At 47.4% G+C, this 22,645-nt stretch overlaps 1 protein-coding gene across 5 annotated transcripts; it reads right to left on the bottom strand.

The window, feature by feature from the left end:
* Nucleotides 1–6: 6 nt before the first annotated feature.
* On the bottom strand, nucleotides 7–22,383 carry LOC149372667 (uncharacterized). 5 transcript variants are annotated; one of them, XM_089567224.1, is made up of 17 exons: nucleotides 22,085–22,383; nucleotides 21,465–21,684; nucleotides 15,664–15,726; nucleotides 14,547–15,605; nucleotides 11,397–14,482; nucleotides 11,263–11,326; nucleotides 10,816–10,879; nucleotides 10,697–10,759; nucleotides 10,541–10,636; nucleotides 10,148–10,288; nucleotides 5,930–10,088; nucleotides 5,794–5,857; nucleotides 5,345–5,408; nucleotides 5,191–5,286; nucleotides 4,833–4,973; nucleotides 143–4,773; nucleotides 7–70 (listed from the first exon to the last, which is right to left on the bottom strand). In XM_089567224.1, the coding sequence occupies exons 11-16, from the start codon at nucleotides 6,040–6,042 to the stop codon at nucleotides 4,673–4,675; spliced, it is 579 nt and encodes a 192-aa protein (XP_089423350.1). In that variant the 5' UTR covers nucleotides 6,043–10,088; nucleotides 10,148–10,288; nucleotides 10,541–10,636; nucleotides 10,697–10,759; nucleotides 10,816–10,879; nucleotides 11,263–11,326; nucleotides 11,397–14,482; nucleotides 14,547–15,605; nucleotides 15,664–15,726; nucleotides 21,465–21,684; nucleotides 22,085–22,383; the 3' UTR covers nucleotides 7–70; nucleotides 143–4,672. The 5 variants fall into 5 exon arrangements, 4 of the variants coding, with proteins under 4 accessions (XP_089423350.1, XP_089423351.1, XP_089423349.1 ...); XM_089567225.1 differs by lacking the exon at nucleotides 22,085–22,383 and having other exon boundaries at nucleotides 21,465–21,823; XR_016287032.1 differs by lacking the exons at nucleotides 5,191–5,286; nucleotides 5,345–5,408.
* Nucleotides 22,384–22,645: the final 262 nt, after the last annotated feature.

Here is a 22,645-nt window from a genome sequence, read left to right as displayed (position 1 = left end):
GCTTACCCTTGGAGCGTCTGAACTCGTGCCAAATACCGTGTGGAGTAAGGCAGAGCCAAAGATCGCGTATCTGCAAAAATAACAGCTGAAACACAGGTGCATGCATATAGAATTATGGCGCTCACTATGGGCACGCACTTACGCCTGACCAACACGCTGTGGCAGTAGCAATATTGTGCACGATGCGCTGCTGTTAGAAGGCTTGCAGAGTCGTTGACCTCACAGAAGACGAAGCACCAAGCAAACAAAGCTCATTCACAACCTTGCATGTCACCGGAAGAAACTGAGAATTGAAAGCTGACAGTTTTGTTCCCATCATTGTGATTCAAAAAAACTGGCGTACGTCATGACCGATCGAGAAAATGATGAGCCGGTGCTTATGGAATGTCCGCAATTATGTCCCACTTGGCGAGGCAAGAATGAATGGAGCAGTGGCCAATCGAGGCCAGCACATTGCTGATTCTTGCAAGGTTCTTCAGAGTGTCTGGTGCATGATTCCACAAAGCATTAAATCAAAGGCAATAGCGGCTGTCACCATTTAAAAAACGCAGAGACGAAAAAGCTCGTGAATATGAAGTGATCATTCCAGAAACGCAGGCACTGTGATGGCACTCACGATCGTTCGAGAAACGCCTATATTGCCTGCAATACAACCCGATATCAATGGAACCAATCTGCAATGACAAACAAAACCGTCCTAATTGTCGAGCGAACCAAACTCCTTCACAGACTTGCATGTCAATGGAAGAAAAGTGAAATCCAATGCTGACAGTTTTGCTGCCATGAATGTGATTCCAAATAATTCATGGCGTACGTCAGGTCTCATCGAGACCACAATGAGACGGTGGTTATGGAATGTCCGCATTTATGTCCCACGTAGCAAGGCAAGAATAAATGCAACAGAGGCCAATCGAGGCAAGCACATTGCCTATTTTGAAAGGTTCATCCGAGAGACTGGTGCATGATAACGCAAAACAGCAAATGAAACGCAATCGCCACCGCCAGCAGTTCAAAGACGCAGAGAAGGAAAAGCGCAAGACCATGAAGTCATCATTGGAGAGACGCAGGCTCTGCGAAGGCAATCTTGAGCGTTCGAGAAATTCCTATATTGCCTGGAATGCAACGTGGTATTTCAGTGGAACCAGTTTGCAACAACGTGGAAAGCTGTCCTAAGTTTCGAGCGAACCAAACTTGTTGGCAACCTTGTATGTCAGTGGAAGAAAAGCTAAATTCAAAGCTGAGAGTTTTGCTGCCATGAAAGTGATTCCAAAGAACATCCTGGAGTCTGTCAGGCCTGATCGAGACAGCGATGACCCGATGGTTATGTAATGTCCGCAGTTATGTCCCACTTGGCAAGGCAAGAACGAACGGAACAGCGGCCAGTCGAGGCCAGCGCATTGTTTATTCTTGAAAGGTTCGTCCGAGTATCTGGTGTATAATTATACAAAGCAGGAAATGAAAGGCAATCGCTACCATCACCATTTCAAAGATGCTGAGATGGAAAAGCGCAACAGCATGAAGTGACCATTGCAGGGACGCAGGCACTGCGAAGGCAGTCAAGAGAGTGCGAGAAATGCCTGTAATGCCTGGATTACAACATAGCATGACTTGAGCCATAATAAAACAGCGTGCAAAGCCATCTGAAGCGTTGAGCAAAGCAAACACTGACGAAAAGTACAATTCAAAGTTGACAGCGGTGGTTTCGTGAATGATTCCAAAGAAGTTTGCGTCATAGTATGATCGATGCAACGATGAGCCGGTGCATATGGAGTGGCTGCATTTATGTCCCACATGGCAAAGCAAGAATAAATGCTACAGCGGCCAGTCCAGGCCGGCACATTGCCGATTCTTGACAGGCTCGTCAGAGTGCCTATTGCATGATTCCACAAACCAGCAAATAAAAGGCACTCAGCACCATCACCATTTCAAAGATGCAGAGACGGAAAAGCGCAAGAACACAAAGTGATCATTGCAGAGACGCAAGCGCTGCGAAGGCAGTCATGAGTGTGCGAGAAACACCTGTAATGCCTGGAATACAACATAGTATCATCGGAATCATTTTGCATCAGTGTGAAAAGCTGTCCGAAACGCCGAGCAAAGCAAACTCATTCACCTTGCATGTCAGCGGAAGAAAAGGGAAATTCAAAGCTGACAGTTTTGCTGCCATCAATATGATTCCAAAACTGTACGGCGTACGTCAGTTCAGATTGAGACAACGCTGAGCCAGTGCTTATGGAATGTGTACATTTATGTCCCACTTGGCAAGGCAAGAATGAATGCAACAGTGGTCAATCGAGGCAAGCACGCTGCTGATTCTAGAAAGGTTCTTGAGAGTGCCTGGTGCGTGATTCTACAAAGCAGCAAGTTAGAGGCAATTGCCGCCGTCATTAGTTCAAAGGCACAGAGAATGAAAACTGCAAAAACACGAAGTGATCATTGCAGTGACACAAGCACTGTGAAGGCAGTCATGAGTGTGCGAGAAACACCTGTAATGCCTGGAATACAACATAGTATCATCGGAATCATTTTGCATCAGTGTGAAAAGCTGTCCGAAGCGCCGAGCAAAGCAAACTCATTCACCTTGCATGTCAGTGGAAGAAAAGGGAAATTCAAAGCTGACAGTTTTGCTGCCATCAATATGATTCCAAAACTGTATGGCGTACGTCAGTTCAGATTGAGACAACGCTGAGCCAGTGCTTATGGAATGTGTACATTTATGTCCCACTTGGCAAGGCAAGAATGAATGCAACAGTGGCCAATCGAGGCAAGCACGCTGCTGATTCTAGAAAGGTTCTTCAGAGTGCCTGGTGCGTGATTCTGCAAAGCAGCAAGTTAGAGGCAATTGCCGCCGTCATTAGTTCAAAGGCACAGAGAATGAAAACTGCAAAAACACGAAGTGATCATTGCAGTGACACAAGCACTGTGAAGGCAGTCATGAGTGTGCGTGAAACGCCTGTATTGCCTGGAATACAAATTGGCGTTAGTGGAACCAATTTGCAACTGTGTGCAAAGCCGTCCTAAGCATTTAGAAAGGCAAACTCATTCACAACCTTGCATGTCAACAGAAGTAAAATTCAAAGCTGACAGCAGTGGTACCATTAATGTGATTTTAAAGAAGTTTGCGGCACAGTCTGATTGAGGCAACGATGAGCTGGTACATAAAAATGGCTGCATTTATGTCCCACTTGGCAAGTCAAGAATGAATGCAACAGTTGCCAATCGTGGCAAGCACATTGCTGATTCTTGAAAGGCTCCTTAGAGTGCCTGGTGCATGATTCCACCAAGCGTCAAATGAAAGGCAATTGCCGCCGTCACCAATTCAAAGGCGCAGATAAGGAAAAGCGCAAGAATATGAAGTCATCATTGCAGAGACGTTGGCCCTGCGAGGGCAGTCATGAGCATTCGAGAAACACTTGTTTTTGCCTGGAATACAACATGGTATCCGTGATACCAATTTACAACAGTGAACACAGCCGTCCGAAGCATTGAGCAAACGAAAGTAGGACGAAAAGCGAAATTCAAAGTTGACAGCAATGTTCCCATGAAAGTGATTTCAAAGAAATTTTTGGCGCGGTCTGATTGAGGCAACGATGAGCTGCTGCATATGAAATGTTCTCATTTATGTCCCACCTGGCAAGGCAAGAATAAATGCAACAGTGGCTAATCGAGGCAACCACATTGAATATGAAAGGTTCATCCGAGTGACTGGTGCATGACTCCACAAAACAGCAAATGAGAGGCAAGCACCGCCGTCACGAGTTCAATGACGCAGAGAAGAAAAAGCGCAAGAATATGAAGTGATCATTGCAGAGACGCAAGCACTGCGAAGGAAGTCATCGGCGTCGGAGATAGGCCTGTATTGCCTGGAATATAACGGAGCATGAGTGGAACCAATTTGGAACAGTGCACAATGCCGTCCGAAGCGTTGAGCAAAGCAAACTTTTCACGACTAAAATGAAATTCCAAGTTGACAGTGGTGGTCCCGTAAATGTGTTTCCAGTGAAGTTTGTGTTGTCAAGTTTGATCAAGGCAGCGATGAGCCGGTGCATATGAAATGGCCGCAGTTTTGTCCCATTTGACAAGGCAAGAATGAATGCAACAGTGTCCAGTAAATCAATGTTGACAAGCAATAGGATGAAAATATGCAAACAATGATGTTGTACCATGACTAACGAGCAAAGAATCTGCCACCTTTAGTGGAAGGACCCTATGTGACAGTCCAGCAAAGCCCACGAGCCACTTGAGAATGAAATAGTGACTGAGCAGCGCAGTGACAGGCTGTAAGGGGAAACTTCCCAAGCCTAGTTGCATTATGAAGGAGACTGCTCCCCAGGTCAGGTCACCCGGTATGATGGAGGACACACTGACTGGGTGTGGTGGAGGAGGTCTCACAGGTCCTACAAAGCCCATATAGGCGACAGTGTTATGCGCGAAAAGAGAACGCACAGAAGGGGCACTGCAGGCCACTGGGAAGCACGGTCTAACGTTCACGATAGCCTACAGGAAACCTCCAGCCCAGGTCGCCTCAATCCAAAGACTTCCAGCCTCAGACTGCCACACTGTCCTCGTCAACTCAGCCTGTCAGCCGGCCTTCACTACCATCAACCCATATGCTGAGAGCTTTAGGAGAGAGACTAAATGGTGACTAAACAATCTGGCACCACACTGGACGTCAAGGCGGGGCACATCTGGTCCGGGAGGAGTGCTCTGTGTATGCCCGACCATGCACGATGAAGTGGCCTGTAGAGTATATGGCAGAACTGGAGTCCGCATCTGCAAGACAAAAATAGAACTGTAATAGATGCAAGCATATAAAAGATGCAGGCACTTACTGCGCAGACATTCAGCATTTGTGACAGCAACAGCAGAATGGGGGTCTCCTGCACGACAATGATACGGCACCTCGGAGTCCTTCCTGTTGACAGCAGGCGATAGCCGATGTGAGCTGCTTCTTGAGGATACTAAAAGAGAACCTGCGGGGGAAAGCATGGAGGGCATGCACACACTGTAAAAGCGTCCGATGGGCACTAACAGCATCCCTGCATGAGTATTATAAGCGAAAGAGGCAGGGAGCATGGAAGGAATAGGACAATGCACTGCTCAAGAAATGCTTTATAGCCTTCTTGCTGTTATGCTCAAGGGTTCTCGACTGCGAAATGCACATAGATCTAAAAAGACAGGCATACTCGCCATCGAAACATATAGAGGTGCAAACAGAACTCGAGGGGGAGCATCCAAACAGGTACAAGGGCCGTGGGGAGTATGATTGAGTGAAAGTCCGTGTATCTGCGAAATTAAAGAGAGCTGTGACAAGGGCGCAAGCATATAGAATTCGGGAGCTTACTCTTGAAGCGTCTGAACTGATACCAAGTGCTGTGTGGAAGAAGGCAGAGCCAAAGACCGGGCATCTGCGAAAATAGAGATCACTGCAGCACCCACACTGGAGAAATGCTTAGGTACGAGTTCAAACTTCGTGCCATGCTTTGTTTTCAAATTTGGCGCCACGCGTTACCGTTAACACTTCCGGTCAAGTGGTGCCACACTTCCGACGCTTTCAAATTTGGTGTCACTTTTGCTATGGCCCCGTCCACTTTTTGTACATTTTTGGCTCTCATTAATTAACCCACCTCAATGCCCCAATTTCCCGTACAAGATTTTCCGATGCTCTATCTGATGGTACCATTTTTTTTCGCATAAACCCATTTGTTCGGACGTAATCGTGCGGACAAGCTCCGCAAACATAACAGAATGCTCACTCACAAGAGCGCAAGCATACAGAATTCAGGAGCTTACCCTTGGAGCGTCTGAACTCATGCCAAATACCGTGTGGAGAAAGGCAGAGCCAAAGACCGCGTATCTGCAAAAATAATAAGTTGTAACACGGGTGCATGCATATAGAATCTGGCGCTCACTATGGGCACGTACTTACGCCTGACCAATACGTTGTGGCAGTTGCAATATTGTGCACGATGCGCTGCTGTTAGATGGCTTGCAGAGTCGTTGACCCCACGGAACACGAAGCAACGAGCAAACAAAACTCATTCACAACCTTGCATGTCACCGGAAGAAAAGGAGAATTGAAAGCTGACAGTTTTGTTCCCATCATTGTGATTCAAAAAAACTGTGGCATACGTCATGACCGATCGAGACAACGATGAGCCGGTGCTTATGGAATGTCCGCATTTATGTCCCACTTGGCAAGGCAAGAATGAATGGAGCCGTGGTCAATCGAGGCCAGCACATTGCTGATTCTTGCAAGGTTCTTTAGAGTGTCTGGTGCATGATTCCAAAAAGCATTAAATGAAAGGCAATCGCCGCCGTCACCATTTAAAAGACGCAGAGACTAAAAAGCTCGAGAATATGAAGTGATCATTGCAGAAACGCAGGCACTATGATGGCACTCACGAGCGTTCGTGAAAACGCCTATATTGCCTGCAATACAACGCGATATCAATGGAACCAATTTGCAATGACAAACAAACCATCCTAATTGTCGAGCGAACTAAACTCCTTCACAGACTTGCATGTCAATGGAAGAAAGTGAAATTCAATGCTGACAGTTTTGCTGCCTTGAATGAGATTCCAAATTATTCGTGGCGTACGTCAGGTCTCATCGAGACCACAATGAGACGGTGGTTATGGAATGTCCGCATTTATGTCCCACGTGGCAAGGCAAGAATAAATGCAACAGTGGCCAATCCAGGCAAGCACATTGCCTATTTTGAAAGGTTCATCCGAGTGACTGGTGCATGATAACGCAAAACAGCAAATGAAAGGCAATCGCCACCGCCACCAGTTCAATAACGCAGAGAGGGAAAAGCACAAGAACATGAAGTGATCATTGGAGAGATGCAGACACTGTGAAGGCAATCTTGAGCGTTCGAGAAATACCTATATTTGCCTGGAATACAACGTGGTATTTCAGTGGAACCAGTTTGCAACAACGTGGAAAGCCGTCCTAAGTTTTTGAGCGAACCAAACTTGTTGACAACCTTGTATGTCAGTGGAAGACAACCTAAATTCAAAACTGAGTTTTCCTGCCATGAAAGTGATTCCAAAGAACATCCTGGAGTCTGTCAGGCCTGATCGAGACAGCGATGACACGACGGTTATGTAATGTCCGCATTTATGTCCCACTTGGCAAGGCAAGAATGAATGGAACAGCGGCCAGTCGAGGCCGGCACATTGCTGATTCTTGAGAGGTTCATACGAGTGTTGCATGATTCCACAAAGCAGCAAATGAAAGGCAATTGCTGCCGTCACCGGTTCAAAGATAGAGAAGAAAACACACAAGAACAAGAAGTGATCATTGCAGAGACGCAGGCACCGCAAAGGCAGTCATGAGTGTGCGAGAAACGCTTGTAATGCCGGGATTACAACATAGCGTGACTTGAGCCATAATAAAACAGCGTGCAAAGCCGTCCGAAGCGTTGAGCAAAGCAAACATGGACGAAAAGTAAAATTCAAAGTTGACAGCGGTGGTTTCGTGAATGATTCCAAAGAAGTTTGAGTCATAGTATGATCGATGCAACGATGAGCCGGTGCATACGGAGTGTCTGCATTTATGTCCCACATGGCAAAGCAAGAATAAATGCTACAGTGGCCAGTCCAGGCCGGCACATTGCCGATTCTTGAAAGGCTCGTCAGAGTGCCTATTGCATGATTCCACAAAGCAGCAAATAAAAGGCAGTCAGCGCCGTCACCATTTCAGAGACTCAGAGAAGGAAAAACGCAAGAACACAAAGTGATCATTGCAGAGAAGCAAGCCCTGCGAAGGCAGTCATGAGTGTGCGAGAAACACCTGTAATACAACATAGTATCATCGGAATCATTTTGCATCAGTGTGAAAAGCTGTCCGAAGCGCCGAGCAAAGCAAACTCATTCACCTTGCATGTCAGCGGAAGAAAAGGGAAATTCAAAGCTGACAGTTTTGCTGCCAACAATATGATTCCAAAAGTGTACGGCGTACATCAGGTCCGATTGAGACAATGATGAGCCAGTGCTTATGGAATGTGTACATTTATGTCCCACTTGGCAAGGCAAGAATGAATGCAACAGTGGCCAATCGAGGCAAGCGCACTGCTGATTCTTGAAAGGTTCGTCGGAGTGCCTGGTGCGTGATTCTACAAAGCAGCAAGTTAGAGGCAATTGCCGCCGTCATTAGTTCAAATGCACAGAGAATGTAAACTGCAAAAACACGAAGTGATCATTGCAGTGACACAAGCACTGTGAAGGCAGTCGTGAGCATCCGTGAAACGCCTGTATTGCCTGGAATACAAATTGGCGTTAGTGGAACCAATTTGCAACTGTGTGCAAAGCCGTCCTAAGCATTTAGAAAGGCAAACTCATTCACAACCTTGCATGTCAACAGAAGTAAAATTCAAAGCTGACAGCAGTGGTACCATCAATGTGATTCTAAAGAAGTTTGCGGCACAGTCTGATTGAGGCAACGATGAGCTGGTACATAAAAATTGCTGCATTTATGTCCCACTTGGCAAGTCAAGAATGAATGCAACAGTTGCCAATCGTGGCAAGCACATTGCTGATTCTTGAAAGGCTCCTTAGAGTGCCTGGTGCATGATTCCACCAAGCGTCAAATGAAAGGCAATTGCCACCGTCACCAATTCAAAGGCGCAGATAAGGAAAAGCGCAAGAATATGAAGTCATCATTGCAGAGACGTTGGCCCTGCGAGGGCAGTCATGAGCATTCGAGAAACACTTGTTTTTGCCTGGAATACAACATGGTATCCGTGAAACCAATTTACTACTGTGTACAAAGTTGTCCGAAGCATTGAGCAAACTAAAGTAGGACGAAAAGAGAAATTCAAAGTTGAGAGCAGTGTTCCCGTGAAAGTGATTCCAAAGAAATTTTTGGCGCAGTCCGATCAAGGCAACGATGAGCTAGTGCATACGGAATGTTCTCATTTATGTCCCACCTGGCAAAGCTAGAATAAATGCAACAGTGGCCAATCGAGGCAAGCACATTGAATATTGTGAAAGGTTCAGCCGAGTGACTGGTGCATGATTCCGCAAAACAGCAAATGAAAGGCAATCGCCGCCGTCACGAGTTCAAAGACGCAGAGAAGAAAAAGCGCAAGAATATGAGGTGATCATTGGAGAGACGCAAGCACTCCGAAGGCAGTCATGGGTGTCTGAGATACTCCTGTATCGCCTGGAATATAACGTGGCATCAGTGGAACCAATTTGGAACAGTGCGCAAAGCGGTCCGAAGCGTTGAGCAAAGCAAACTTGTTCACGACCAAAATGAAATTCCAAGTTGACAGTGGTGGTCCCGTGAATGTGTTTCCAATGAAGTTTGCGTTGTCACGTTTGATCGAGGCAGTGATGAGCCGGTGCATATGGAATGGCCGCAGTTATGTCCCATTTGACAAGGCAAGAATGAATGCAACAGTGTCCAGTCAATCAATGTTGACAAGCAATAGGATGAAAATATGCAAACAATGGGGTTCTACCATGACTAACGAGCAAGGAATCTGCCACCGTTAGTGGAAGGACCCTATGTGACAGTCCAGCAAAGCCCACGAGCCACTTGAGAATGAAATAGTGACTGAGCAATGCAGTGACAGGCTGTAAGGGGAAACTTCCCAAGCCTAGTTGCATCATGAAGGAGACTGCTCCCCAGGTCAGTTCACCCAGTATGATGGAGGAGACACTGGCTGGGTGTGGTGGAGGTGGTCTCACAGGTCCTACAAAGCCCATATAGGTGACAGTGTTATGGGCCAAAAGAGAACGCGCAGAAGGGGCGCAGCGGGCCACCGGGAAGCACGGTCTAACGTTCACGATAGCCTACAGGAAACCTCCAGCCCAGATCGCCTCAATCCAAAGACTTCCAGCCTCGGACGGCCACCCCGTTTGTCCTCGTCAACTCAGCCTGTCAGCCGGCCTTCACTAGCATCAACCCATATGCTGAGAGCTTTAGGAGAGAGACTCAATGGTGACTAAACAATCTGGCACCACACTGGACGTCAAGGCGGGGTCACATCTGGTCCAGGACGAGTGCGCTGTGTGTGCCTGACCATGTAGAATGAAGTGGCCCGTAGAGTATATGGCAGAACCGGAGTCCGCATCTGCAAGACAAAAATAGAACTGTAATAGATGCAAGCATATAAAAGATGTAGGCACTTACTGCGCAGACATTCAGCATTTGTGACAGCAACAGCAGAACGGGGGTCTCCTGCACGACAATGATACGGCACCTCGGAGTCCTTCCTGCTGACAGCAGGGGATAGCCAATGTGAGCTCGTTCTTGTGCATACTAAAAGAGAACCTGCGGGGGAAAGCATGGAGGGCATGCACACACTGTAAAAGCGTCTGATGGGCACTAGCAGCATCCCTGCATGCATATAGTAAGCGGAAGAGGCAGGGAGCATGGAAGGAATAGGACAATGCGCTGCTCAAGAAACGCTTTATAGCCTTCTCGCTGTTATGCTCAAGGGTTCTCGACTGAGAAATGCACGTAAATCTAAAAAGACAGGCTGCTGGTAGCAAAGAAACACAAGCATGGACCAGGCATACTCACCATCGAAACATATAGAGGCGCAAACAGAACTCGTGTGGGAGCATCCTAACAGGTTCAAGTTCCGTGTGGAGTATGGTAAAGCGATAGTCCGCGCATCTGCGATAATAAAAGCAGAGCTGCAACAATGGAAAAAGCATACAGAATTTGGAAGCTTACTCTTGGAGCATCCAAACAGGTACAAGGGCCGTGGGGAGTATGATTGAGTGAAAGTCCGTGTATCTGCGAAATTAAAGAGCTGTGACAAGGGCGCAAGCATATAGAATTTGGGAGCTTACTCTTGAAGCGTCTGAACTGATACCAAGTGCCGTGTGGAGGAAGGCAGAGCCAAAGACCGGGCATCTGCGAAAACAGAGATCACTGTGGCACCCACACAGGAGAAATGCTTAGGTACGAGTTCAAACTTCGTGCCATGCTTTGTTTTCAAATTTGGCGCCACGCGTTACCGTTAACACTTCCGGTCAAGTGGTGCCACACTTCCGACGTTTTCAAATTTGGTGTCACTTTTGCTTTGGCCGTCCACTTTTTGTACATTTTTGGCTCTCATTAATTAACCCACCTCAATCCCCCAATTTCCCGTACAAGATTTTCCGATGCTCTATCTGATGGTACCATTTTTTTTTGCATAAACCCATTTGTTCGGACGTAATCATGTGGACAAGCTCCGCAAACATAACAGAATGCTCACTCACAAGAGCGCAAGCATACAGAATTCAGGAGCTTACCCTTGGAGCGTCTGAACTGATTCCAAATACAGTGTGGAGAAAGGCAGAGCCAAAGACCGCGTATCTGCAAAAATAATAACAGTTGTAACACGAGTGCATGCATATAGAATCTGGCGCTCACTATGGGCACGTACTTATGCCTGACCAACACGTTGTGGCAGTTCCAATATTGTGCACGATGCGCTGCTGTTAGATGCCTTGCAGAGTCGTTGACCCCACGGAACACGAAGCGCCGAGCACACAAAACTCATTCACAACCTTGCATGTCACCGGAAGAAAAGGAGAATTGAAAGCTGACAGTTTTGTTCCCATCATTGATTCAAAAAAACTTTGTGGCATACGTCATGACCGATCGAGAGAACGATGAGCCGGTGCTTATGGAATGTCTGCATTTATGTCCCACTTGGCAAGGCAAGAATGAATGGAGCAGTGGCCAATCGAGGCCAGCACATTGCTGATTCTTGCAAGGTTCTTTAGAGTGTCTGGTGCATGATTCCAAAAAGCATTAAATGAAAGGCAATCGCCGCCGTCACCATTTAAAAGACGCAGAGACTAAAAAGCTCAAGAATATGAAGTGATCATTGCAGAAACGCAGGCACAATGATGGCACTCACGAGCGTTCGAGAAACGCCTATATTGCCTGCAATACAACGCGATATCAATGGAACCAATTTGCAATGACAAACAAACCATCCTAATTGTCGAGCGAACCAAACTCCTTCACAGACTTGCATGTCAATGGAAGAAAAGTGAAATTCAATGCTGACAGATTTGCTGCCTTGAATGTGATTCCAAATAATTCGTGGCGTACGTCAGGTCTCATCGAGACAACAATGAGACGGTGGTTATGGAATGTGTGGCATTTATGTCCCACGTGGCAAGGCAACAATAAATGCAACAGTGGCCAATCGAGGCAAGCACATTGCCTATTTTGAAAGGTTCATCCGAGTGACTGGTGCATGATTCCGCAAAACAGCAGAAAGGCAATCGCCACTGAAACCAGTTCAAAGACGCAGAGAGGGAAAAGCACAAGAACATGAAGTGATCATTGGAGAGACGCAGACACTGCAAAGGCAATCTTGAGCGTTCGAGAAATACCTACATTTGCCTGGAATGCAACGTGGTATTTCAGTGGAGCCAGTTTGCAACAACGTGGAAAGCCGTACTAAGTTTTTGAGCGAACCAAACTTGTTGACAACCTTGTATGTCAGTGGAAGACAACCTAAATTCAAAGCTGAGAGTTTTGCTGCCATGAAAGCGATTCCAAAGAACATCCTGGAGTCTGTCAGGCCTGATCGAGACAGCGATGACCCGATGGTTATGTAATGTCCGCAGTTATGTCCCACTTGGCAAGGCAAGAACGAACGGAACAGCGGCCAGTCGAGGCCGGCACATTGCTGATTCTTGAAAAGTTCATCCGAGTGTCTGTTGCATGATTCCGCAAAACAGCAAATGAAAGGCAATCGCTGCAGTCACCGGTTCAAAGATAAAGAAAAAGCACAAGAACAAGAAATGATTGTTGCAGAGACGCAGGCACCGCAAAGGCAGTCATGAGTGTACGAGAAACGCCTGTAATGCCTGGATTACAACATAGCATCAGTTGAACCATATTAAAACAGCGTGCAAAGCCGTCCGAAGCGTTGAGCAAAACAAACACGGACGAAAAGCAAAATTCAAAGTTGACAGCGGTGGTTTCATGAATGATTCCAAAGAAGTTTGCGTCGTAGTATGATCGAGGCAACGATGAGCCGGTGCATATGGAGTTGCTGCATTTATGTCCCACATGGCAAGGCAAGAATAAATGCTACAGCGGCCAGTCCAGGCCGGCACATTGCCGATTCTTGACAGGCTCGTCAGAGTGCCTATTGCATGATTCCACAAAGCAGCAAATAAAAGGTAGTCAGCACCGTCACCATTTCAAAGATGCAGAGACCCCAATGAGCACTGGAATTCTTTTAGACGTCCCATGGACATCCTAAACATCCACAGGACGTCCAAGGGATGTTCAGTGCCCATTGGGGACGGAAAAGCGCAAGAACACAAAGTGATCATTGCAGAGACGCAAGCCCTGCGAAGGCAGTCATGAGTGTGCGAGAAACGCCTGTAATGCCTGGAATACAACATAGTAACATCTGAATCATTTTGCATCAGTGTGAAAAGCTGTCCGAAGCGCCGAGCAAAGCAAACTCATTCACCTTGCATGTCAGCGGAAGAAAAGGGAAATTCAAAGCTGACAGTTTTGCTGCCATCAATATGATTCCAAAAGTGTACGACGTACGTCAGGTCCGATTGAGACAACGATGAGCCAGTGCTTATGGAATGTGTACATTTATGTCCCACTTGGCAAGGCAAGAATGAATGCAACAGTGGCCAATCGAGGCAAGCGCACTGCTGATTCTTTAAAGGTTCATCCGAGCAACTGGTGCATGATTCCGCAAAACAGCAGATGAAAGGCAATCGCCGCTGTCACGAGTTCAAAGACGCAGAGAAGAAAAAGCGCAAGAATATGAGGTGATCATTGCAGAGACGCAAGCACTGCGAAGGCAGTCATGGGTGTCTGAGATACTCCTGTATCGCCTGGAATACAACGTGGCATCAGTGGAACCAATTTGTAACAGTGCGCGAAGCGGTCCGAAGCGTTGAGCAAAGCAAACTTGTTCACGACCAAAATGAAATTCCAAGTTGACAGTGGTGGTCCCGTGAATGTGTTTCCAATGAAGTTTGCGTTGTCAAGTTTTATCGAGGCAGCGACGAGCTGGTGCATATGGAATGGCCACAGTTGTGTCCCATTTGACAAGGCAAGAATGAATGCAACAGTGTCCAGTCAATCATCGTTGACAAGCAATAGTATGAAAATATGCAAACAATGGTGTTCTACCATGACTAACGAGCAAAGAATCTGCCACCTTTAGTGGAAGGACCCTATGTGACATTCCAGCAAAGCCCACAAGCCACTTGAGAATGAAATAGTGGCTGAGCAGTGCAGTGACAGGCTGTAAGGGGAAACTTCCCAAGCCTAGTTGCATCATGAAGGAGATTGCTGCCCAGGTCAGGTCACCCAGTATGATGGAGGAGGTGCTGGCTGGGTGTGGTGGTGGGGTTCTCAGCTTGGGAGGAATGGCACGATGTGCAGAAGTCAACGGACCAGAAGCGAGCGCCAGAATGGTTCTGTGTATGTTGGTATGCACGGGGGCCGTTTGCTGGAGCACGTACACAAATCCTAAAAAAAGAAAAAAAAAACGAATTGCAGCAAAAAAATTCAAGCACAAACATAGTATACTCACCATGGCAGGCATGTAGCGAAGGGTGTGGCCGCTTCTTGGAGAAATTGAGCCGCAGTGGCGGATGCCCACTCACTCACCTACCTTGGCTGCAGCAGAAAGGCGATCTGCCGCAGACCGCAGGCAGCGTCCATTCTTCAGAGTTGCTGGACGAGGCTGGCAAGGAATTCCGAGCGCCGTGTACGGGTCCACAAACCACATGTCGCTCAAGAGCACTAGCGTGCGCGTGCGCGATGGCGTTAAGGCCGTACAATTTTGAATGGGCGATCGAACGGGCGATCACACAAGGGGATTTGACCAATTTCTTCCTTGACACGACATGGTGGCCGGGCTACAAAGGCGTTCGGAACGGGTGCTCGTTCCGTGACATAAACGACAGCGGGCACGATGAGCTGAGCTCCTTGAGGCAGTGAGCAATATGCGAGGCATACAATTCCTCACTGACTCAATGCCTGCAGCTACCTGCCCTGCCTAGTGTCAGCTAAGCCTACACATATGTGCGCCGCGAATACTAGCCCGCTGCGCTTCCGTCACGGAAAAGAGACCCGACAACGGCGGTTCGTGAAACCACTTCACAAGCCTCGTGTTAATTCTACTCGAGGTGGTTTAAATTTCCGAAGCACTTCAGTATGGCGTCTCTCATAGCCTGAGTCGTTGTAAGACCTTAAACCCCAATAAACCAAACCAATTTTACTACACTGTTATCCATGAAGGCAGACGCTCGGGCGAGTTATCCAGTTTTCCATGACTTATCCAATTCTGCTAGTAGCAAAAATGCGAGTATTCTTAAGCCAATAACCAGAGCTCGTTTCACGAACACAGCCGCCCTCGCCGCGAGACTTAGCCCCGCTCTCACCTTCGTTGCCGGAGGCCTGGCTCGAAGAAAATTCCGCCAGGACTCCTTGGTAGGTCACAAGTGCCTCCGGGGAATGGCGACAGCAACAGCCGGCAACGGGCACAAAGTCCCAGCAAGAAGCACCGCACAGCGAAGTGTCCTCACCGCTTCGCCCTCAGCACTGACAGCTATAGGAAGGCAGAAAGGCAGTGCCAAAGTCCGGGGATCTGCGAAAATAAAAACAGCTGTAACAAGGGTGCAAGCAAGTAGAATTCGGGAGCTTACTCGTGGAGCGTCCGGACAAATCCAAGTGCCGTGTGGAGAAAGGCAGAGCCAAAGTCCGTGCATCTGCGAAAATAAAAACAACTGTAACAAGGGTGCAAGCATACAGAATTCGGGAGTTTACTTTTGGAGCATCCATACAAGTGCCGTGTGGGGAAGCGCAGAGGCGCGAGGCATACATCACAATTCTTCACTGACTCAATGCCTGCACAGGTGCCCTGCCTACATAGAGCTAATATACCAACTCTAGAGAGAAAGCAGCGGCAGATCTCCCATGTGAACCCTCTCCACTTTTTTTATAACCATGAATGGCAGCCATCTTGTTACTTCGCTCATGGTTCCCTGCATGATACAGACGACCTAGACCAAGCTTGACGATTTAATGACAATTACAGCGCACTAACCTGGCAACTTCGCCCAGCATGGCCGCGCGCTGCGCGCGCTACATAGTGCGCGCTAAAAAGCTGCGGGAGGAACAGTGCTGCAGCTTGCTTACGTGCTGTGTTGATTGCTTTTTAGTTCACGTGCAAGATGTTCGCGACTGTGAGCGTACAAAGACAGTTACAGGTGGTGGTGAATCCTGTGCCGCTCATTATGTATGATTTGTGTTTGTGTGAGCTGAGATCAGCGAGGATTGGGGGTGAGGTTCAGCGAGGTTTGTTTTGATGTACGGGGCGTTATAAAACATGCATGCCCCATGCATTTTGGCACTACCTGGAGTCCCTTTAGTTAAGTGTGAATTGTCACCTCCTGTCTTCTCCTGCGGTGAGACTTCGTTGGTGTTCCATAATTCTGTTTGAATACAACGCAAAATCTGTAATGGACTCCGTTCTGAATGGTTTAATCTGTGTGCACCGAAGCACCAACGAAGTGTACATACATGAAAGAACTTTATGCAAAAGACGTGTGGGATAAGTCACGTTCAGAGAGCACCAGCAGAGCATTGTGTACGGTAAATAGAAATGTTGGAATGCAGTTTTCTCGCGTACAGCTTTCGAAATATTAAAAATTCATGCCATGTTCTCTATAAAAAAATTGACAACCAGTGTATGTTTACAATCACAAGCATGTGAGATTACTTGCTATACAACTTGCACTGCAAAGTTACAGCTGGCTTCATAGTTGACAGTTATTTAACTTAAGCAGTTATGTTTGTGAATGCGTTTTTTTTATTTTCTATAAATTCACTGATGTTACTGTTGTACACATGAGAAATAAATATAGTATGTAAATAATGCCTCAGTCATGCACAATGTTGCATTCAATACCTTGCACATCTGTTGACATGCTCGAAGAATGCGCATGAAAAAAAAATAGAAACAGTGTCAAGACCTGTGCTCTTAATTGTTCAACACCTAATAGGGCTGCCTTGATGTGGTATTGTTGGTGCTTAAAAACAAAGAGTCTTCAACTTAGTATCTTAATACAATGATTTCGCATGAGCAATGTTGGAATAAATGTTTTGTGCCACTGTTCATCATGCCTGTTATTTATAGCTCAACTGTGCGTCTTGTGCAGATTCCTTCAGAAATTGCGTCCCTCGTAGCCTTTGCCACATTTGGATGTTAAACCCCACAAAACCAAAAAATCAGACCTTCTGAAATGCACAGAGGTGTCTGTAAAAGCTTAAATGTACAACTGCTTTGCATTTAGATTGTTTTAACACTAATAAATGAGTGAGTACTTCAGTGACCTTAGCAGTGTTTTTGCATCACACGTATAAGGTGTGTTTTAGAAACTGCAACAAGAATCTTATTTCCTCTACTACAGTCAAGAGACTTACCTTGCATTTGGCGTATCATTGCCATTTATCTGACATAAGACGCAACACGAGATATTTGCAGTCTAAAGGAATGCAGGCCTGAATTTGACACGGATTCTACTTCGTAAACAAGCACATTGGCCAGGCTCATTCCTTCAATCCACTGAATGCAGTTACTGAATGCCAAGTTTCGATTCTGTAATGGAGGAGCATTTAAGAGAATATACAGTACGGCTAGCGGGAACAGCTGGTACTCTATTTTGTAATAAATTTGTAGCATGTACAATAACCCTAGGGATAGAAATTAATCAAGAATACTTTTCTGCAGCGCGCTTCATAACTCAAGTGCAACTTTGGCTCGTCAGAGGAGACAGTGCATCTATCTTTTGCATGTTACCTGCAAGCACTTGCATAGAGATTTCCCTGATGATGCTGCTACTGAGCTGGGGGTTTGTGGTGTAGACTTGTCCTGAAGCAAAATCAGTTTTGACCTGAGGTTTTAGCTGTTTATCTGAAGCATCTCGCCTACTTTCGCTTGCGTGGGGACTATGTTGTGGGAGTTTGCAAGTGTTTGCAGAGGGATTTGCATATAGGTGAGATGACTGGTCGGCTAAGATACTTTGTCACCCTAATGGCCTGAAGTAAGAACATTTACATTACCAGAGACACCAGAATTCGGATTCATTGTGTTTTACCTGCAAGCGTGGGAACTTCCTCAATGGTGACTGAGCTCGTGAGGGGGGTGAGGACATTGTCTGTGAACGGCCTGCTTCTGAGTTTGCGTGCTCCTGCTAAGATAAAAATTTTGTTGCCTGAAGCATTGGCCTTTCTGCTCACCTAACCTTACCTGCTTGCATTTTTGCGGTGACATAAGTGGCGAACACTGCAATCCTGAAAGAGCACTGTGAAGTGTGCTTGCAACCTGAAGTAAAAGTATTGCACGAGCTGAGGCACTAACTGTATTATAACTTATCACCCTACGCAGACAGACTTGGTGAGACACCATGACCTCTGTCAGAATTCTGTGTAATAATGTAGACATGCCTAACACACAGTCTCTCCTGCGTAAACCCTCCCATCTAGTGCACTACTCTGAACTGCTGATACATGATGCATTTTATTGATCATGAACCTGATTCTTTTTATGCTGCATTCCTGCCTTTACTTTCGTACTGACATACCAGTTGGTAAATTTTTAATTGTAACTTAAATATTTAGTGTTTTGTTGAAAAGTTCAGTTTACCTCTTTTTACTTACGATTTGGCTGTAAAGGCTGTAGCTAGGTTCAGCATAATTTTCAAAACTCACTCGTAACAAGCATCAAAATTTAACACTGAATGCAGCTTCTACTAGACATAAACAGAGAGTAGCCGCAATTTACTCCTAACTGCTCACTATGTACCCTTTGGAATATCGTTGGCACTGCATCTGGTTTCAAAAAATACCTGGTGTGGCTGCTGTAAAAGCATGATTGCTCAAAATGTCTTGATCAGATCCTCTGCCCTATATGTAACTAGGCAGTGGTGTCGTAATAGTGCTGAGCCACTTTTGCAGGAATTTTTATTTTTCTGAGGAATTCATATACTGTTTCACTGCTAGGCCTGTAATATATACCACTAAACGTAAGGCTCCACGAATTAATGCTTGTCATGCGTGCTGCATGCGTACAAAAAAATCTTAACAAAGAAAATGCGCGACAGTGTCGTTATGAATTTTCCAGGGAAGAACATTGCTAACACATGAAGCGAAATGCCCGATCGCTTTTGACACCTTGTTTTGCATATGATGCACGACGGCGGCATTCTTCTCAAACTCTGTGCAAGAGCGTGGCAAAGCGGTAGATCGCGTCGCGCGGAGTCGCAGCGTGGTGCGTGCCTACGGCAGTTCGCCGCGAACGCTGCCAACACGTCTAGCGTCCAGTTTCTTGTACCATCGGGGACAAAATTTTGCGGGACGTCGGAGCGGCGTTTTCAAGCTGCCTCTGCGCCACTAGGCGGCGCAGTGGCCGCGTCGAGGCTGTGATTGCCGATGATTAGGCGCATGCGCGTCCTATATTCTTCCGCTTGCCTGTTTGATAGCTCGTTTCGCGTGAGTAGCTGGTTTTTCTGAGCTTGGCCGCGGGCGGCCGCTTTTCGCCGCTTGCGCTCGTCAGCCGCCACATGGCCGCCGTACTCGGCGCGCTTCCCGGCGACAGCGGTGACGGTGCGCATTCACGGCGCCCGTCGCATTAATGTAACTTTTTTCTTATGGAGAGAAATAAAGCGCTGTTTTTTCCTTCATTTAAGGAATCGTTTGTAACTTCGTGCCTACGTTGGAGGACGGGTTTGTTCTGCTGCGTGTTAGAACCACTTTCTGACGCACCTTAACGGCGAGCGTGCATCGTAACCACTTCATAAATATTCTGCCCCTGTAAAGTGCAAAGGTGGGAATTCTTTCACAACAAATTTAATGCCACAAATGAAAAAAAGTGCACTTAAACAAAACCGCAATCCAGGAGTCCATCGCAGAAGTCACACGCTTATGAAACGCCGCAGCATCTATTTGTATAAAGACCTGTAAAGCACGAAGCCTTTCCTACTGTCTTGATGGCCGCCTGTTAATTATCCGCGTTGGTTGGCATTCCCAAAGTGCGACCCCAAATGGTAAGCTTTTATTAAGCCCCATGCATTTATCCGTCTGGCCTTCCGGTGACCGTGCTAGTTGCCGCGCACACCACGACTTCCAAGAGCAACCCTCACTCTCTGCGAAGTGTGCGCAGGACCTCTGTCCCGCTGAAATATAAAGCATTTAACCCACAATAGTCCGCCAAGGACGCAGGGCAGGACACGTTCTCAATATTGTTCGCGTGACAAGGCAAGGGTCCGTCGATTGTCACTATACAGGTCTGAGCCCTCTCATTGACTTGCGGCTCAGACAGCCTCTCCTTAAAAAAAAAAAAAGTTACATTAATGCGACGGGCGCCGTGAATGCGCACCGTCATCGCTGTCGCCGGGCAGCGCGCCGGCTACGGCGGCCATGTGGCGGCTGACGAGCGGAAGCAGCGAAAAGCGGCCGCCCGCGGCCAAGCTCAGAAAAACCAGTTACTCACGCGAAACGAGCTATCAGACAGGCAAGCGGAGGAATATAGGACGCGCATGCGCTTAATCATCGGCCATCACAGCCTCGACGCGGCCACTGCGCCGCGTAATGAGCAGAGGCAGCTTGAAAACGCCGCTCCGACGTCCCGCAAAATTTTGTCCTCGATGGTACGCGATCGACCGACGTGCGCACGAGAAATACGTCCGACCAATGTGCGTACCGGAGACGACTGGCGTCTGCAGGGCTTTCCCGCACTGATTAAGACATCGAAAAACAAAACCAGCAGAGAAGCCAACGCTCGTGCGAAAGACCGCGGACCAAGCGGCTGGAGTGAGTGATTCCGGAGAGGTGTAATGCAGTGCGTATTGGGCGTAGTAAACTGCCGTATCTTAATTCGGTTCTGCAGTCTACGCTGTAAGTAGCAATGAACTAGCATCCCTCGGTAACCTACAGCTGCCACAGCACACGAAACGAAAACGAAACTTTCCCAAGTTCTCTGGCACACGTCTGCATATTACAGTGTAATGCTTAAGCACTTTCTTCGACGTTTACAATTTTAGAGGTTTATTTTTAATGTGTTCTGTGTCGCTATATTGAAAATGATCACTTAATTTTCAATACCATGAACCACAAATAAGTACAGGCAACTATGGGAGTAACAAGATGGCGCTGCTGGAGTGTACCGCAACCTCCTCGCCGCGCTTTACCCCGCTGCCTGCCTAGAGTCAACTAAGCCTACACATGTGCGTCGCGAATGCTAGCCCGCTGCGCTTCCGTCACGGAAAAAAGACTTGACGGCCACGGTTCGTGAAACCACTTTACAAGCGTCGTGTTAATTGTGCTACACTGTTATCCAGTTCTGCTGGTAAAAAAAAAAAAAATGCGAGTATTCGTATATGCCAATAGCCGAGAGCTCGTTTCACGAACACATGCGCCCCTCGCCACGAGGCGAGGCCCCACTCACCTTCGTTGCCGGTCGCCTGGCTCGACGAAAATTCCGCCTGCACTCTTCAGCAGGTCACGAGCGTAAGAGCTTCCGGACGCGTCCGGGGAATGGCGAAGACGACAGCAATCAACTGGTACAAAGTCGCGGCAAGAAGCACCGCATTGCAAAGTGCCTTCATCACTACTCCCTCAGCGCTGACAGTCAGGAAGGCAGAAAGGCTGAGCCAAAGTCCGTGCATCTGCGAAAATAAAAACAGAGCTGTAACAAGGGTGCAAGCATATAGAATTCGGGAGTTTACTCTGGCAGCGTCCATATAAGTTCTGGGTGGAGAAGCGCAGAGGCGCGAGGCATACATGACAATTCCTCGCTGACTCAATGCCTGCAGCTGCCCCGCCTAGTGTCTGCTAAGCCTACACATGTGCGTCGCGAATACTAGCCCGCTGCGCTTCCGTCACGGAAAAGAGACCCGACGGCCACGGTTCGTGAAACCACTTTACAAGCCTCGTGTTAATTGTGCTACACTGTTATCCAGTTCTGCTGGTAAAAAAAAAAAAAAAATGCGAGTATTCGTATGCCAATAGCAGAGAGCTCGTTTCACGAACTCATGCCCCCTCGCCGCGAGGCTTAGCCCAACTCACCTTCCTTGCCGGACGCCTGGCTCGACGAAAATTCCGCCTGCACTCTTCGGCAGGTCACGAGCATAAGAGCTCCCGGACGCCTCCGGGGAATGGCGAAGACGACAGCAATCAACTGGCAACGGGCACAAAAAGTCGCGGCAAGAAGCACCGCACTGCGAAACGTCCTCATCGGTTCTCCCGCAGCACTTCCAGCTAAGAAGACAAAATGGCTTCGTCTCAGCCATACGCTGCCAGGCTGCGTATGCGCTACTGACGCTGGCAGAATGTTCTAGAAGGTTTGAGTTATCTGTGATCAGTCACCGAGCGTTTTCTTCACATCTTTTTCTTCCGCGACCCTCCCCCTCACCCCTTTTCCCCCGCTGCAATTAAACCCCATGCGATCTTCGACAAGAGGCTCCGCACGTGTGCAGGCAGCAGTCATGACGATGCACCGGTGCATCGCCGCTTTTCCAGCGGCCTGACGTTTTTTTTTCGTTTTTTTTCTTGGACGGCTATCTGTCTCTGGTCTGGTGCGAAATGCTCACGATGAAGCGATACCAAGATGCTTCTTCAGACGCACAA

Source organism: Amblyomma mixtum, chromosome 1 (genome assembly GCF_055824585.1).
Source record: "Amblyomma mixtum isolate Tamu chromosome 1, ASM5582458v1, whole genome shotgun sequence".
Lineage (NCBI taxonomy): Eukaryota > Metazoa > Arthropoda > Arachnida > Ixodida > Ixodidae > Amblyomma > Amblyomma mixtum.
This window is presented reverse-complemented; position numbering and strand designations above follow the sequence as displayed.